The sequence below is a fragment of the Eretmochelys imbricata genome, chromosome 27 (assembly GCF_965152235.1).
Source record: "Eretmochelys imbricata isolate rEreImb1 chromosome 27, rEreImb1.hap1, whole genome shotgun sequence".
Taxonomy (NCBI): domain Eukaryota; kingdom Metazoa; phylum Chordata; order Testudines; family Cheloniidae; genus Eretmochelys; species Eretmochelys imbricata.
In genome coordinates this window covers 2,987,952-3,005,543 of record NC_135598.1, presented here as the reverse complement: position 1 = coordinate 3,005,543, position 17,592 = coordinate 2,987,952, and the positions used below count along the sequence as shown (strand labels likewise).

General features: G+C 47.5%; 1 protein-coding gene across 4 annotated transcripts in view; it reads right to left on the bottom strand.

The window, feature by feature from the left end:
- The window catches only part of NSF (N-ethylmaleimide sensitive factor, vesicle fusing ATPase), a 184,657-nt gene that overhangs the window by 67,170 nt on the left and 99,895 nt on the right, over positions 1 to 17,592 (bottom strand). For all 4 annotated transcript variants that reach the window (XM_077806325.1, XM_077806326.1, XM_077806327.1 and 1 more), the window contains 3 exons: positions 14,407 to 14,572; positions 12,782 to 12,856; positions 10,256 to 10,443 (listed from right to left, as the gene is read on the bottom strand). In XM_077806325.1, the coding sequence (XP_077662451.1) occupies positions 10,256 to 10,443; positions 12,782 to 12,856; positions 14,407 to 14,572 (429 nt within the window). The remainder of the gene's footprint in view (positions 1 to 10,255; positions 10,444 to 12,781; positions 12,857 to 14,406; positions 14,573 to 17,592) is intronic.

The following is a 17,592-nucleotide window of genomic DNA, read 5'->3' as shown; positions in this document are numbered from 1 at the left end:
TATCTTAAAATACAAATGGAGAAAGCAAATAGGCTTTTAAACACCTTAGTTTCCTTCTAAAAAATCAGAGCAGTATGTGTCAATGTAAAAGGCCCTCCCTTTTCATTATATTCACACCATCTTTTGGTCACTTGGGCAAAGAATCTGTGTCTTTCAGCCTACACCTGTATGAGCTAATAAATCTGTATTTCAACACTATCAAATATCAAATGGCGCTTTTTACATTTTGGTTAATTTCCTTACCGTCTTAAGCTGACATTTCACGGTCCTTATCTCTCTAGTTAAACGCACAACGACCTTCATAAATCACAAACACTAAGAGCAGGACATCCTCATTTCATTCTGAAATCCTATATGAGGAGACCATTTATAAACACATTATGGATGCTGCAGAGATCTACATGCACGTAGGCAGCATTTCAAGTGTGGTTCTGCTCTGAAATGGTATCACCCTATGCAAAAGGAATGTTTACCACTTTTTATACTTGTAAGAACAGCACAACTGTGGGGAAGTGGACTGGATTCCACTTCTTGTGCATCATCAGAATTGTTTAGTAAGTTGTTATCACAGTTACTCTTGTGCAAGTCCACCGTCACCAAGACTGAACAGATGTCTCTGAGGGCCTAGCCTGGCCTCTGGAACCTTTACTACTGATGGTGCACAAGGAAGAAAGATTCCAGCTTGTCTCAGATCCCACTGGAGTCTGCAGATCTGACTGTTGGTGGGGACAGTGGATGAGAAAACTTTCTTCCTTGTAGACTGAAAGCATTTGATTATTGAATCAGTGACACACAAATAACATGGAGTCCTCTGACAGCATTTTACAGTCATTTCTCATCTGCAAGTTCCGCTAAGTCAGTGAGAGTTGGTGGGGTGCCCTGCAGGCCCTAAGTGAGGCAAAGGTCTCATGCCATAATGCTCAATGGTATGTCAAAGAACTGGTTCATATGAGTCTTGGTTCTGGAATTTATCTCTGAACTGCAGAGATAGCATGTGCCCAGCCATGGGAAGGAGGCAATGCCTTATGTCATACTCTGACAAAGTGCTGATAAGATCTAAAGAGACTCCAGCCCAGGCCTCCTTCAGATATGTGGAAATGGTTTGATACAGGCCTAACACAGCACGTCACATCTTGGCTCTGTCTGCCTCTGGAAGGACACCAGTCTCCCGTGAGAGGATCCAACTGCTGTATCTCTCATGTTCCAAAGTGCAACTGGCTGCGGGCAGAACTGAGGCACTATTCCTAGCACTAGGTCTCTAAAAGCACAGATTCTCGTGCCTGCACCCCTTCCTTGGGATGTGGGGCTCTGCACCCCAGCTGCCCAGACCTTGGAACCAGTGCCAAAGTCCTCCGAGTCCCCAGCTCTGTGGGCATTCTGAGCTTCTTGATTAACCCTTTCAGGACAACATGGCAGGCCAGTGAGGAATACAGGCTTAGCAAATGGATTTCTTAACCACAAACACTTTGCTCTTGAAAGCACTCAAAAATTATAGAGCTTTGAAAAAACAATTAATACTGAACACAGCCCACCCTCTGTCTGATCTCACACCTCCTGTGAGTCCTGGGTTTTGTCAGCTTCCATAGGCTAGGCAGCCCTTTGGTCCTCCTCTCTCTTTAGCCTGGTCCCCTTGTGGTTGGGGCCTGCCTGCCTTCACAGGGAACCTTCCTCCCTTGAATATACTCTCAAGTTATCGGGCTCAGTACAGGGATAACTGGGTGAAATGTAATGACCTGTGATCATGACATGAGAGACTTCATGATTCCATTTACATGGAATGTAAAGTGTGCCCTGTTTGGAGATGCCATACTGCCCTCAGTGTGCTTCTTCTCCAGGAAGAAGGGTGGGAGAAGAGGGTGAGCATCTAAGCAATTGTCACTTAGGCTGCTCCATAAGTTGATCAGCAGGGGCACTCAGTGTTCCCAGCCATCCAAACTCAACCAATTCATGAAGAATAGTTGCTTGCCCTACGGTAACTGTCATTCTTCTAGATGTTGTTAGCGTGGATCCCGCTGTGGGTGCACGTGCCTCATGTACACGAGATTGGAGTCTTGAACTGCAGCATCCATCAGGGCTGCATACCCACGTGAGAGCATGAAGAATGGAGCAACTGCATCCCTCTATGTCCCCTTGCAATTCGAAGCCTGAGGATGCCAAAAGCAGGGACAGAGGGAAGGTTGTGGGATCCATACTGACTATAACTCCTCAGAGAAGGACAGTTATGTAGGGTTCAGCAACCACTCTCTCTCCAAGTATATGTCAGTGTAGATCCCACTGCAGGTGACTGTCAAGAAGTAACCCCTCTGGATGGTGGGATGAGAAGCATCAGTTGCATGAGTCAAACAATTTTATACTGTTCTCCCAAACTCCGCATCATCCTTGTGGCTAAGTCCAACACAATGTCTGACAAAGGTTAGTGGTTAACTCCACAATGCAACTGGCTTGCTGATTTCAGAAACTGACACATTTCTCAAGCAGACGTTAAGCAGGAGAGGTACATCAGCCAACTGGCAAATGTAGTCAGATACAGTGTGTTACCCACTGAAAGATTTTGTTTGTGATGAAATGGCCTGGTCTTTGGAATGGCCAGCAACAAACGGAAACAAATGGGAAGGCAATCGGAACAGTTTGGTTCTGTAAATGTAGTAAAAATACAGGGCACTCGAAACATCCAGTTTGTGTAAATTTGTCTCTCCCAGTGTAGAGTGGGACTTGAGAAGAAGACAGACAAGTTACCTGATTGTTTCAGATGGAATTCTGAGACCATCTCAGGAACAAAACTTAGGGTGAGGTTTTAACACCACCTTGTCTCTGTGATCTACTGTGTAGGGGGGGGAAGTCAGCCATGAGAATTTGAGTGTGCTTCTATCCTAAGCCGCTTGAGCGCAGCTTAGGATAGAAAACTGGGAGAAAGATGCCTTGGTTAACTTGAAACTGGGAGATGACCTAAGGGAGGAAAGCTGGATACCGCCTGAGCTGAACCTTGTCCTTATAGAACACTGTGTAAGGAGGCTCTGATGTTAAGGCCTTGAGCTCAGACACCCTCCTGGCTGACGTTATTGCTACCAGAAACACCACCTTGTATGAGAGAAACAGTAGATAACATGTCGCCAGTGATTTGAAAGGTGACCCCATTAGCCTGGAAAGGACCAGATTGAGGTCCCAGGTCAGGACCGGCCGTCAAACGTGCAGATATAGCCTGTCGAGACCTTTCAGGAAACGACTGGCCATGGGGTTGGCAAAGACCGACTGGCCCTCCATGCCTGGATGGAAGGCAAAAATGGTGGCCAAGTGCACCTTTACTGACTACCTGGACTCCCCTGCTGCTTAAGGTGAAGAAGATAACCCAGTATGAGGGGCATGCACATGAGAGTTGGACGGTGTTGTGCCAGGTAGGTAGCCCTCATGGAAGGTTTCCTACTGCCAAGGAGGACTTGTCTGACTGGGTCCTAACAAGTGAGCTCCATCGGGTTCAGACATGGAGTTTCCATGCCATGAAGCTCAGTAATTTGAGGTTAGGGTGCTTGAGACAGCCGTGATCCTGAGTTATCAAGTCCGGGAAGAGCAGCAAGGTGATTGGGGCTTTCCAGGAGAGATGTCTACCAGTGCTGAAGCTATCAAAATCACTGAGGCCTTGTCCCTCTGAACTTTGAGGAGCACCTTATGAACAAGAGGAATTGGAGGGAATGCATCTGCGATGGAGCCGGGGCTGTGATTCAGGAAGGAACAAAACTGCTGGCACTTCCTGTTATGTTGCATGGCGAACAGGTCTATCTGGGGAAACCCTCACTGTTGGAAGATGAGGTTCATGACATCTGGGCACCGAGACCACTTGTGGCCATGGAACAACCTGCTAAGATAATCCGACAACTCGTTCTGTACTCTAGGGAGGTACGATGCTTCCAGGTGTATCAAGTGAGCTACGCAGAAGTCCCACAGCTTGAGGGCTTCCTGCCTAAGGGGAGAGGAGCATGCACCCCCGTCTGTTTACATAAAACATCGCTGTGGTGCTGTCCATCATGACCGATACACATTTCCCTTCCAGATGCACCCAGGAGGTCTGGCATGCCAGGCGGACCACTCAGCTCTCGGATGTTGATGTGAAAAGAGAGCTCCACCTGGGACCAGAGACTTGTGTCCTGAGGTCTCCCAGATATGCACCCCACCCCAGCACGTCTGTCACCAGCGAGAGGGATGGCTGAGGTCTGGTGAAGGGAACTCCCTCAACCACCACCTGTGGGTCAAACTACCACAGCAGGGACTCGAGGACCGGGTGGGGAAGAGTGAGAACCTTGTCCAGATTGTCCCGAATCGGCTGATATACTGAGGCCAGCTATGCTTGGAGCTGCCGGAGTCCGAGCCTGACGTGCTGTACCACATAGGTACAAACGGCCATGTGTCCCAGAAGCTTTAGGCAATTTCTTGCCGGAACCACGAATCCGGAAGGTACGCCCTGGCCTGCGTGGAGTCCAATACCACCCCTATAAACTCTATCCGCTGAATGGGGGACAGAGTTGATTTTTGCACATTGAGGAGAAGGCCCAGTTGGTCGAATGTTGTTCTCATGAAGTCAACTTGCACCTCCACTGCCACTGCCTTGATCAGCCAGTTGTTGAGTACGGAAACACCTGGAGGAATGCAGCAACGACTGCCATGCACTTGATAAACAGTCAAGGAGCCAATGACAGGCCGAACAGGAGGACTGTGACCGGGTATTGATTGTGGCTCACCATGAACCTGAGGTACCTTCTGTGGGACGGCGTGATTGAAATGTGAAAGTAAGTGTCCTTAAAGTCCCCTGGATCCAAGGAAGCGATGATGGAGGGGGACACCCTGACATCAGCTCCCACCCACACCCCACCCCACCCCCACTCTGCACAGCCAGAAGGAGGGTCCCAGGAGCAGCTGCAGGACGGAGCAACGTCGGGGGAGGGCAGGGTGAATTTGATTTAAATCATGATTTAAATATCACTAGTCAGGAAGACTCAATTTAATCATGGATTTCTACATAAAAGTGCATTCTTGTTGGTTGTTATAACCTTAATACATATTCTTCACAACTCAGAGATAGATGTAGGTTTCATTTTTAGAAGGAACACATCATACATTTTAAAGTGATTTATTTTGAAAACTTTTCAGATTAGTTTTACAGCTATATCAGAAAATGAATGATTGTTTGGTTATTCCATTTACCAAAGGTAACTGAAGCAGATATTTATGAAGTCATTGTGAGGTAAACTATCTCCAGTTTAATAGGTTAATCATTAATATTTGGAGGATTTTCTTGCCATGCTGTATTAGGAGGAGAACATCACCAGACAAACATTTAAATTGTTTTATTTAACTAAAACAATGTTAAGTATTCTGGATTTTTTTCTTCAACAGCAAACATATATTTTAACAAAACAAGCACATGTCCCTCGCTTCTCACATTTATCTCCAGACTTCTTCTCCTTGTCCAGATCTATTCCGCCCCCAACAATCTTCTATTTTTTGAACTTTTCGAGAGAGGTAAGGGATTGACTCTGTGTACACAAATTTGCAGAGGGACAATTGAGTTGAGATCTGTTATTTCTCACCTCTATATAGTTAAAACATTTTTTGCTGTTAACAAGCATGTTACCTCTGGAGACACACATCCACAGTTTAAGAACTGCAAAACTAAGCATCTCTGATGGTATCTTCTAGACTGAGCCCATTGGGTAGATAGAAAGATTAACCTAAATAATCTATACAGAAGCCCCTGGAACTCCATAAGATTGGGTCCCTAATCCATGAACTATTGGAACTCATTTACAAAACTTCTCTTAAATATATTATCTCATACTATAGAATTAGAATTTATAATCCCTATTCCATCATGAGCTATCTTTGAGCTATAATGTATCTTAATTAAAACTATCTTTAGATAGGTTTTTTCCTCAAAAAGCATTTTATCAAAAAAGTCCGATTTAAATAAAATAATCCAATTTTTTTGATTTTTTAAAAAAAAATAATTGATTTTTATCCACCCTGGGGGAGGGGCACCTGAACACATTCTGCCAGCTGTCCGCACTCTGCTATCAGCTGGAGATCACTTAAATCTCTCCTGCGCGGTTGCCCAAGCGCGCACCTTACAGGGAACACAGGCGCTCCCGCTGATTGGCTGCGTCTCCTACCAGGGAGTCTGGCAGAGGGTGGGTGTACAGGTGCCCATAGCCCTTCGAGGGAACAAAGTACCTATGCTTGTTCCTCTTTGCAGTTGGAGGCAAAAAGGCAGGGGTCTGCCACCACGTCTTATTGGCCTCACTAAGGGCAGGTCTTTCATCCGGTGGGTAGTGATCGATCTATCGGGGATCGATTTATCGTGTCTCATCTAGACGTGATAAATCGATCCCCGAACATGCTCCCCATTGACTCCGGAATTCCAGCTCACAATAGGCGAAAGCGGAGTCGACAGGGGAGCAGCAGCAGTCGACTCGCCGTCGTCCTCACGGCTAGGTAAGTCGACCTAAGATAAGCCGACTTCAGCTACGCTATTCGCGTAGCTGAAGTTGCATATCTTAGGTTGACACTTCCCCCCCACACACACAGTGTAGACCAGGGCTAATTGTTTTAATTAGCGGCAGGGCAATGTGGGAGGGGCCCAAGGGAGCAAGGATGTCGACCATGTGGTCAGCGTCTTCCACCACCTCCTCTGCCTGGATCCCCAGGTTCTGTGCCACCCTCATAAGCAGCTGCTGCAGCATCTTGCTTTCCTCCAGGGCCGGGGCCACTGACGTGTCCACCACAACCTCATCACGTGAGAGCGAAGCCCTGGCTGGCAATGGGCACTGTTCCCTGCCCTCAGCACTGAGGTGGGTCTCTTGACCCCCAGTGCCCCAGCACAGTCACCGACATTAGGACTGGCACGGTCACTACCAGTGGTGCCACAGTCATCGACGCTGTGGCAGCTGTGTAGCTACTGCCGGTGCCCCCAGTGCCGACAGTGTCAGATCCAAGGCTGGCGCGATTGGCTTCGGAGTGGCGGAGGCACAAAAAGCATCGAGATCATTGACGCGGACCTTGAGTGCGACCTTTGGCTCTGGTGGAACCCCCAGGGCATCCAGAATGGCTACTGACCTGGCCACAGTGCCAGGTAGGGCTGTCTGTCATGCCGGGACTCAGACCTTCTGCCCCTGCTGGAGTGGTATGACTCCACCTCCGACTCCGAGGACTCCAAATAGGAAGACCACAGAAGAGCGGTGCCAGCAACCTGCAACAGGAGCTGGGGGACCGGTGTGGCTCCCCCGCATGGGTGGAAGGTGCCGGAGCGCGATGCCTGGGCGATGGTGAACACCGCCCCATCATCGCCAGCTTGCTCCTAGAAGACACCAAGGGTCGTACTGGGGCTGAAGGCCCTGGTGATCTGTCCCACCTTGGAGGGGAGGATGGCACCATGAGCTCCATCAAGTTCCTGGCCGCCTCAAACGCCTCCATCGTGGATGGAAGCTGCAACTCACAGCTCCAATGGACCAGGGAGCCCTGAGGGTCTGGAATTAACTGGTCCCTGCGGGGGCAGGAGTCAATACGATCCTAGTTGGTGGCAGGGCTGAGCTGGCATGGCCCAACGCGGGTCTCATGGATGCCGGCTCCTTCGGTTCTGCTGGAGGAGAACGGCCCCTCTCCAGCCTCCTCTTCTTTTGGGGCACCGGCGATTGAGAACGGTGCTGCCCCATGGCCTGCGCCAAGGCCTGATGGGTGGAGCCATGACGGTACTGACAGCCTCTGGCTGAGTCCTTCCTTGGCGCTGGCTTGTGCGCCACCGGTGCACTCTGCACCGATGACTAAGTGCTCAGGGTCAACTCTGCCGACCCAGAGTCCGAGTGCAGATGGAGCGCAGCCTCCATCAAGAGGACCTTAAGACGCTGGTCTCGGTCCTTCAGAGTCCCGGGATGAAACCCTCTGCAAATTCTGCAGCACTCCTTTTGGTGTCTCTCTCCCAAACACTTCAGACAAGAAGTGTGTGGGTCACTCCTGGGCATCAACTTGCCACAGTCTCCCAGGATTTAAAACCCGGGAACCGAGGCATGCCCGGGTGCCGGAAAGAGCGTTTGGGGGTTGGGGGAACTTGTAGAAATTAAACTTACAGGAAAAAACCTATCTAAACTAACTACTACTACTAAACTATAATAATAAACTATATACAAAGTACGAAAGCCACTGCTAGAGTGGAGATGCTTCTGAAGCAAGTGATACAGATGTTCTGGCTAACCGTCACCGGTGGTAAGAAGGAACTGAGGGAGTGGCAGGTCGGCAGGGCCCTATATTGAGCACCATGCACGCACGACCCCAGGGGGCGTCCAGGCCAACCTGACGGATACTGCTAGGGGAAAAATCTTCTGGTTGCCATACACATGGTGCACACACACCTAATTGCAATCAACACAAGCAATCACTTGAAGAACAACAAAAGTTCTGACACTTGGTGTGTCCTTGGCTGCAAACAGATCGATCATGGGAACCCCCCAATAATAAAATACTGGCTCTATGAGGGATCTCCACAGTGACCGCTCAGGACTGGCCACGGATTATCTGCTCAGAAAGTCTGCCACGTTCTTGTTGACTCCTGGGAGGTGAAGAGCTATTGGGGTTATCCTGTGAGAGTAGCACGAAATCCGGAGTTTGATGGCTTCCAGACAGAGGGGCTTCTGAACAACTGCTTCCTTGTTTGCTTGTGCAGTGCACCACAGAAGCATTATGAGTCAGGATCTGCACTGCTAAATTTTAGAGGACAAGCAGGAACACCATAGAGGCCAGACTGGTGACCCAGTTTCAGGATATTTATGTGCAATCTCAAGTCTTCTGGGGATCCTGTGCATTTGCTGCTGCTTCAGTGCACAGGATATCTCTGGTTCATCTGCTGGGGTGTAACTCAGACCCTTGAAGGGCATGGCCACCGGTACCACTGCTGTAGTCAGTACCGAATCACTAACCTGCCTTCTTTCCTGCACACCAGACAGCAAATAAGCTTCTCTCTTCAGACATGGGGTCTTCAGAGAATTTGGAGGCTTTGCCTCAGCAGAGTGATGTTTAGAGTCCTCCTTTGGGGGCAGGGGGGTGTCCTATGTGGTGCTTGGAGCTGTGCTGAGGTAGCCAGTGCCGAAGTAGTCTGTGTCAAAGACATCAGCATCTTCTTCAACGCTGCATTCCCTCAAGATCCCGGAGCATTGTGTCTGGTTGAGGAAGCACTGACTCATTATTTCTTAGGCTCTGGTCTGCACATTTGTGTTTATTCTGGGTCAGAAGTGATCTGCATGGACTGCTCCAGCAGATGTAGCTTACAGCCCTGGACTTGAAAGTCCTAATAAAGAGAGACCAGCATGCACGGCCCTGGCAAGCAGAGCACATATACAGGATGTGGCTCTATGCCAAGTAGAACAGATATCAAAATGACGTCTGTCTGGGAGGGGGATCAGGCAGTCACAGGGGTCAAGGTTTGATCCCTGATGGCTTCAAGTCTGCCCTAAGGTGTGGGATTTGGAAAATACCACCTCACCATGCTGTGCACTGGTGTTGGGATGAGAGGGAGGCTGCCAAGAAATGTTTGTGGGGTGTGGATGGGTGTGTTTTAACATCCAATATAAAGCAGTGGAGAAGATGAAGTTTTTCACCAAAATAGTGAAACACACATTTTTTAAAGGTCTGAAGAAAGTAACAGGTCAGGTGCTCACTAGGTTCACCTTGTTCCTTGGGGCGGTAAGACAGAACCAACAGGGGGTCACAACCCCGCCGCCCCTTATTGCCCTCACATGGGGAACAAGAAGATACTGGGCATGTGCGTGACTGGAAAGAACACTGCTATTCAAAAGACTGATCTCATGCCCATGAGGCACACAGGCATCTCCTAAGGGATCCACTCTGATACACACTGGAAGAATTTCCATTAGTCCCAAGGATTACTCAAACACACACAACACCCTGCCTCCAGACCATTGTAATTAGTTAACCGCTTTCCTTTCAACCTTTTTATGAATCTGTTGATGCACCTGATTCATCACTACGCCAGTTCTCTTGCATGTTCATTCAGGGCACACGTGCTGGAGATGGAGAAATAGACATATTTTGTCCATATGAAAAACAATGACGTTCATAGCTTGGAATCCATGTGAGATCCCCAACTCCTGAGGTATGTAGAGGCTCCATTATATACCGGAACAAAAAAAATCATACAAGTGTAACAATTTCACAGCCATTCCTTTTGTCTATTTTCTGGGTGGGGGAATTTATGACTGACCTTTATGTGTCTGTTCATAGCAGTAGACTGTGCCGCTCGCACCAGACCCTCTAATTCAGCACCACTGAAGTTTTTGGTCTCCACAGACAGTTCTTTAATATCCACATCTTCAGACAGCAGCTGGTGTTCCCGCATCCTTGCTGTGTGGATATGAAGAATCTGAAGTCGGCCCTTCTCATCTGGTAAACCTGAGAATTGTAAACAGAAAGTGTCAGTCCTTGTCCTCTGCTGTCTCAATGCAGCAACTTCAGGACAACAGTGTTACTGGCAGCCTCTCCTTACAGCTACAGCATGCAGGTGATTGCTTATCTCCATGAGCAGCCTCCATTCATGTATGAAGTAGGATACTTTACAGTGACTTTTATCAGAGAACCTCAAAAAACATTAATGACACCTCAGCCCCCCTGTGACTAGGGCTTGTGGACATGACCACTGAGTTGGCAGCAAGCAAGGGTGTGAATGTACCCACATTAGATGCCCATGTGCACCCTGCGGCTGTGCACTAAGAGCTCCCTAGTGCACTTGAATTTACTGCCATTTCAAAGCGTGGTAGATCAAATCGCATTACAGAATTCTTCTTGTGCAGCAGCAAGGTCCACACAGACACTTAGTGTGTGGCAAGCTAGTGCAGGATAGATTCACATCCCAGCTTGCTGCAAACTAAGTCTAACAAGCCTTTAGTCAGAATTATCCCCCATTTACAGATGGAGAAAATGATACACAAGGTTTAAGTGATTTGATCATGCAGCAAGTCACTGGCAGAGAAGGAACTCCTGTATTCAATTCCTGAATCCCAGTTGCCACGTGTCACACATGCAGGCAGGCTGGCCTCATGCATTCAGCGGAGCTATGGGCAAGCCGGGGAGTTTGGGCTATAATTAAGGCTGCATGTCTGTCTTTTGCAGAGGCCAGTGCAGCTGGCTCAGGGGCTGCCCAAACACTCGGACAGCCCCAAGGACAGCATCAGCAGTTTGGGTGCGGGAGGGGGCTCAGGCTGTATCAGGGGGTTGGGGTGTGGGGCGGCGCTTACCTTGCGGGGAGGGCTCCCCAGAAGCAGCCAGCACGTCCCTGAAGCTCCTAGGTGGAGAGGCCAGGGGACTCTGTGTGCTGCCCCTGTTTGCAGGCCCCGGCCCCGCAGCTCCCATTGGCTGCACTTCCCAGCCAACAGAAGCTGCAGAGCCTGAGCTCGTGGCAGGGGCAGCATGTGGAGCCCTCCTGGTCTTCCCTCCCCCTAGGAGCTGCAGGGACATGCCAGCTACTTCCAGGGAGCTCACGGAGCCGGGTAGGGAGCCTGCCAGCCCCTCTAACCAACCCCCCCTCAAATCCAGTAGGGGTCCCAGGCTGCGCACTGCCACCCAGCACCAGCGGGGGTTCCATGCAGCATCCCCTCTAATTTTTTTTACCCATGTGCAGAATGAATTTTGTTATATGCACCAATATAGAGGTGACGTGTGACACATCACCTTCCCATTGGTGCACATAACAAAATTCATATGGTGGGGGTGGGGCCAAGGCGTTTGGAGTGTAGGATGGGGCTCACGGCTGGGGCAGAGGGTTGGGGTGCAGGCTCTGGGGTGGTGCCAGAGATGAGGGACTATGGGTTGGGGTGCAGGGAGGTGTGGGCTCCGGCTTGGGGTGTGGGCTTTGGGGTGGGGCCGCGGATGACAGGCTTGGGGTGCAGGCTGCCCTGGGGCTACGGCGGGAAGAGAGGACTCCCTCCCAGCTCTCTCTCCCTGCAGCAGCACCTGGGCTAGGGGGTGAGAGGCTCCTCTCCCTGCCACAGCAGCTCCGGACCAGGGCTCAGCTGAGGCGCCTCTCCCCCAGCCACGGCAGGTCCAGGCAAGGCTGAGTTGGGGCTGGGGAAGGGGCGCCTCTCCCCTGCCTGCAGCAGCTCTGGGCCATGTGAGAAGCATCGCTCCCCGCTGCAGCCTTGAGCGCCTGCACGGCGCTTAATAGGCTGCTGTGAAGCCGCACAGCTTAGAGGGAACTTAGGTCCCAGGCTGTGTGCCACCACCGCCCGCCCCAGCACCTGTGGACCAAGTTTTAGCCAGGGGTATATAGTACAAGTCATGCACAGGTCACAGGCCGTGAATTTTTGTTTACTGCCTGTGATCTGTCCACGACTTTTTCTAAAAACACCCATGACTAAAACAAAGCCTTAGCTACAATTCATCCTGGCTGCCACAAGGGGCGACAGTCGCACCTGCTAAACAGGAAGACAGGTGGCCTCTCCACCTCCTCTCTGGCTGTTCTCTGCCATTTGTTAGGATTCCTTTTGTTCTGAGAGCTCTAAGGAATAAGGTCCTGCCTACCTATACCTGCTCCCAAGGGAATCTGTTGTCAACCCAATGCCTTTCACTGGCACTAAAACTATACTTTTGAAAAGCAATATTTATGATTGTATGTAAATATACAAGCTAATTACATCATTTACATAAAATGTCACACATGGAGCTGCACAAAACTTGGCACTTACGCACTGTAGCGATAGACTATTGCCTACTGAGCACCAACTGGCCCGCTTACCAATCTCCATTTTCACCTCCAATCTCCCAGGTCGCAAAAGGGCCTCATCAATCAGGTCTGGTCTGTTGGTCATTCCTAATTACAAAGGTGAAGTCAAAAGAACCATTAGCTGAGACTAAGTTTCTAACTATCATCTGAATGTTAAATACAGCCTTGTAAAGTCAAGGAGAAGATTTTGAGAGAGAAAATAAGAGGACTATTAAAAAAATCACAGCACTTTTGGAGGTCTGTGGGTTATCAGCAGCCAGGATTGAACCTAGCATCTCTGGATCTAAACACAAGAGCTCCAATTCCTGAATTACAAGACCCAGCTCAGTTAGCCAAGGCTGTAGCAGACTCACCAATCTCTGTCTGCCAGGTACCACTGGAGGGGGACAGAGCACCGCACTGACTGGGTTACCCAAGCTCCCCCACAAGACTGAACACGGGAACCCACAAGGCTCTCTGGTGTCTTGGATTAGCCCAAATGGAGGCCTTTAAGAGCAAGGAAACCTAAAGCAAGCTGACATAACTAAAGAATTAGTAGAGAACCAATTAGAGGGACATTCAAAAGTAACACAACACTAGTGCTCACGGTTGAGTTGGCAGACGTGCTATGGTATGAACAGGCACTACAGGAGGGTAGGCAACCTATGGCGCGTGTGCCAAAGGTGGCACGCGAGCGGATTTTCAGTGGCACTCACACTGCCCGGGTCCTGGCCACCGGTCCCGGGGGCTCTGCATTTTAATTTAGTTTTAAATTAAGCTTCTTAAACATTTTTAAACCTTATTTACTTTACATACAACAATAGTTTAGTTATATATTAAAGACTTATAGAAAGAGAACTTCTAAAAACATTAAATGTATTACTGGCACGCGAAACCTCAAATTAGAGGGAATAAATGAAGACTCAGCACACCACTTCTGAAAGGCTGCCGACTCCTGCACTACAGACTTAATGCTCCTCTCATTCTTGGTCTCTCCAAGCTTATGAGGGTTGAGGCACACTGGTGGAGAAAGGCAGGGAAGCTCCCAGTGCCCCCCGTCTGGCCTGTACCTGCCCTGAGGATGGAGAGCTTTGTCAGGACTAAATTCACACATAAGACCGCCGCTGAAATCCTCCAATTTCAAATGTTGAAGCCAAATATTTCGTTCCCATTCTGCCAAAAGAGTCCCACCTCAATTGTTTATCATTTTATGGTGTCTGAATCACTAAGTCTCTCCTTTTAAGCACTGGGTTCTTAAGCCAATCTTTATTTCATTGCTCTTTACTTTGACATTCTTGTCAATATAAGTTCTTTCTTCTTGTGCATTTTATCTTAAAATAGAGAAACAAAATTTCTTCCCCTTTGTTACTAAGACCAGCAATTGGAGTCTCTTACATTACACTACAGTTTTCCTTGGACAAAAAGCTGCAATTCTGGGCATAGCTCATTTGAATAAGTCCAGTTTTTGTTTCCAGAATGCCTTGCATCAGCCCAACTGTAGTTATTTGTCATCACATTCTTAGTGCGATGGGATTTTGCAGCTTCTATTAGAGCTAGCACAGTGGGGGGGGAGGTGGATAACACACATTTCCAAACCAAGGTATCCTGCCTGACCTGCATTTTTAGAAACCGCGGCATCACACTTGAAGTTTTCATACCAATGACCAGGATGTTATTTAGCTGCTCCACTCCATCGATTTTAGACAGCAGCTGGTTAACGACAGTATCATGGACCCCAGTGCTGCCCGCCATGCTCCCTCTCTGCTTGCAGATGGCATCAATTTCATCAAAGATTATGATGTGGAGACCACTGTTTGCCCCAAGCTATTGGAAAGAAATAATATAAGAATACTCCAAGTTATCAATGAAATTGACCAGACAAAATGGCTAATATTCTACCCTTTCTTGGCTCCTGCTGGTGAGAGAACACTGAGACATTGGCATGTTTTTATCAGTGATCCTACAAAATGCTGTGTGGCAGACACCCTGTAGGTCAAGTCCTTAACTTTCCATTGCCTGGTCTACACTAGGATTTAAAGGAGTGAGAACATGTGTTAGTTAACATGTGCTACCTCATTTTAGGTCTATATGAGGTCATGCGTTAAACTGGCTGAGTTAAATTTAAGGCTCCCCCTTGGCTTTAACTTGACCACTTTACCACTTGTTAAATGCAGCATGTGCATTGTCTACACGAGAATTTTAAAATCTGTTAGCACATGTTAACATAACTCCTTTAAGTAGTAGTTTGAACAAGGCCCTGGATACCAGAAGGCCTTTAAGATGAGTAAACATTTTTGTCACTTAGGGATTTTTTCTTATTTTCCTCCATATTTGAAATTCTCTAAAAAAGGCACAGGCTGCCATCCTAGTCTGATCACATTACAAAAGCATAAAGCATTTACACTCCTATGATTTCAGGTGCTTTGCAGACATATCAGCTCCCCTTGTGTGTGCAAACAATGGGGTCATGGCACTCCTTGGGCTTCCCTATGTGCAAATGCCTCAACACAGTCTGGAGCAGGAAAATAGTCAAAGCAGACACTACCTTGGTGGCTTATGGGGAGTAGGTGTGTCTATATATTTCACCCAAACAAGAACAAACAGGTACATGTCAGTTCTGCTCTCCTGGACCATGAGCTAGATAATTAAGAAAAAGTGTTTACTTACGTAACACCATCACTTTGAGATCCTGCGCACATTACAGCTTGAATCATAAAGCAAAAACTACATCCAAAAGTTGTAGTCTAGTAATAGCTTAAGGAAACAAGACTAAAACAGTGCAATATAGTGTAGTTGAGGCCCTATACTCAACTCAACACCATCCCTCTGTCTCATGTGATAACTACGGAAAACCGCATTCCATGAATTCCAAAATTTCAGGGAAAATTCTCGACATCAATAGACACAACCCCAGTGGATTCTGCTGCAAATAGGAACACTGGAAAAGCCCAATTCAGAAGAAAATCTGATACTGCAGGCAGAAGAATCTGTTGCTCCCTGTCCAGAAGCAGCACCTTAACTTGCTGCTTGGGGAGCTTGTCAGCAGCCTGAGCTCTAACAGAAATAAGAAAGCCTTGCAAGGTTGGCTTACAAGGGAGGAAGCAGCAGGGACTCAGAAAGGACTTGGGAGCGAGTGCTGATGGTGAAGTGAAGAAGCAAAGACCAGGAGGGTCAAAACAGGGACCCCAAGAGCAGTGGGGCTGTTAGATTTTAAGGCCAGAAAGGAAGGTTACATCTTATAGTAATACCCTCCACCTTACAGTAAGTGGAGTTGCAGATGTGTGCTCCCAATTTGTATTCCATTATGGGTGCGTATGTGCTCTACACATCTAAGACCAGAAGATTCTTGCTAGAAGATGCGCCTGCTAGCAAGAATCTTCCAGTCTCAGTCACATAAAGTGAGTGCATGAGCACCAACGCTAGAATACACACAGGGACCATCAAAGAAGAAGGGACCACTGTAATCATGAAGAATAACCTCTTGATTTAAAAATGGCCAGCGATGAAGAAACCACTATGACCACTGGTAAGTTGTCCAAATAGTTAATTACCTGCACTGATAAAAATCGATACCTTACTTCTAGTCTGAATTCATCTCACTTCAACTACCATTGTCTGGTCTCTAAGGTGACTTGATTACCGTGTATAAGTACCTTCACAGGGAGAGTATACCACGTATAAAAGGACAAGTGTAGAAGAAAAATTTCTGTTCCTCAGGTAGATATTTATAGACTGTGATCATGTCATTGCTTAACCTTCTCTTTGTTAAGCTAAATAGATAAAGCTCCTTAAGACTAACATTATAAGGCAGGTTTCAGAGTGGTAGCTGTGTTAGTCTGTATCAGCAAAAAGAACGAGGAGTACTTGTGGCACCTTAGAGACTAACAAATTTATTTGAGCGTAAGCTTTCATGGGCTATAACCCACTTCATCAGATGTATGCAGTGGAAAATACAGTAGGAAGATATATATATAGATATATAGATATACACACACACACACACACACACAAACACAATATGAAAAATTCAGGGTTGCCATACCAACTCTAACTAGACTAATCGATTAAGGTGGGCTATTATCAGCAGGAGAAAAAAAAAACTTTTGTAGTGATAATCAGGATGGCCATTTCAAACAGTTGACAAGAAGGTGTGAATAACAATAGGGGGAAATTAGCATGGGGAAATAGTTTTTACTTTGTGTAATGGCTCATCAACTCCCAGTCTTTATTCAAGCCTAATTTAATGGTGTCCAGTTTGCAAATAAATTCCAGTTCTGCAGTTTCTCATTGGAGTCTGTTTTGGAAGGTTTTTTTGTTGAATAATTGTGACTTTTCGGTCTGTAATTGAGGGACAAAAGAGACTGAAGTGTTCTCCAACTGGTTTTTGAATGTTATAATTCTTGATGTCTGATTTGTGTCCATTTATTCTTTTGCGTAGAGACTGTCCGGTTTGACCAATGTACATGGCAGAGTGGCATTGCTGGCACATGATGGCATATATCACATTGGTAGATGTGCAGGTGAACAAGCCTTTTATGGTGTGGCTGATGTGATTAGGTCCTGTGATGGTGTCCCTTGAATAGATATGTGGACAGAGTTGGCAACGGGCTTTGTTGCAAGGATATAGATATATATACACCTCTTCCTACTGTATTTTCCACTGCATACATCTGATGAAGTGGGTTTTAGCCCATGAAAGCTTATGCTCAAATCAATTTGTTAGTCTCTAAGGTGCCACAAGTAAGCCTTGTTCTTTTTATTATAAGGCAGGTTTTCCAATCCTTTCATCATTTTCGTGGTTCTGCTCTGAACCCTCTCCAATTTATCAATATCCTTCTTGAACT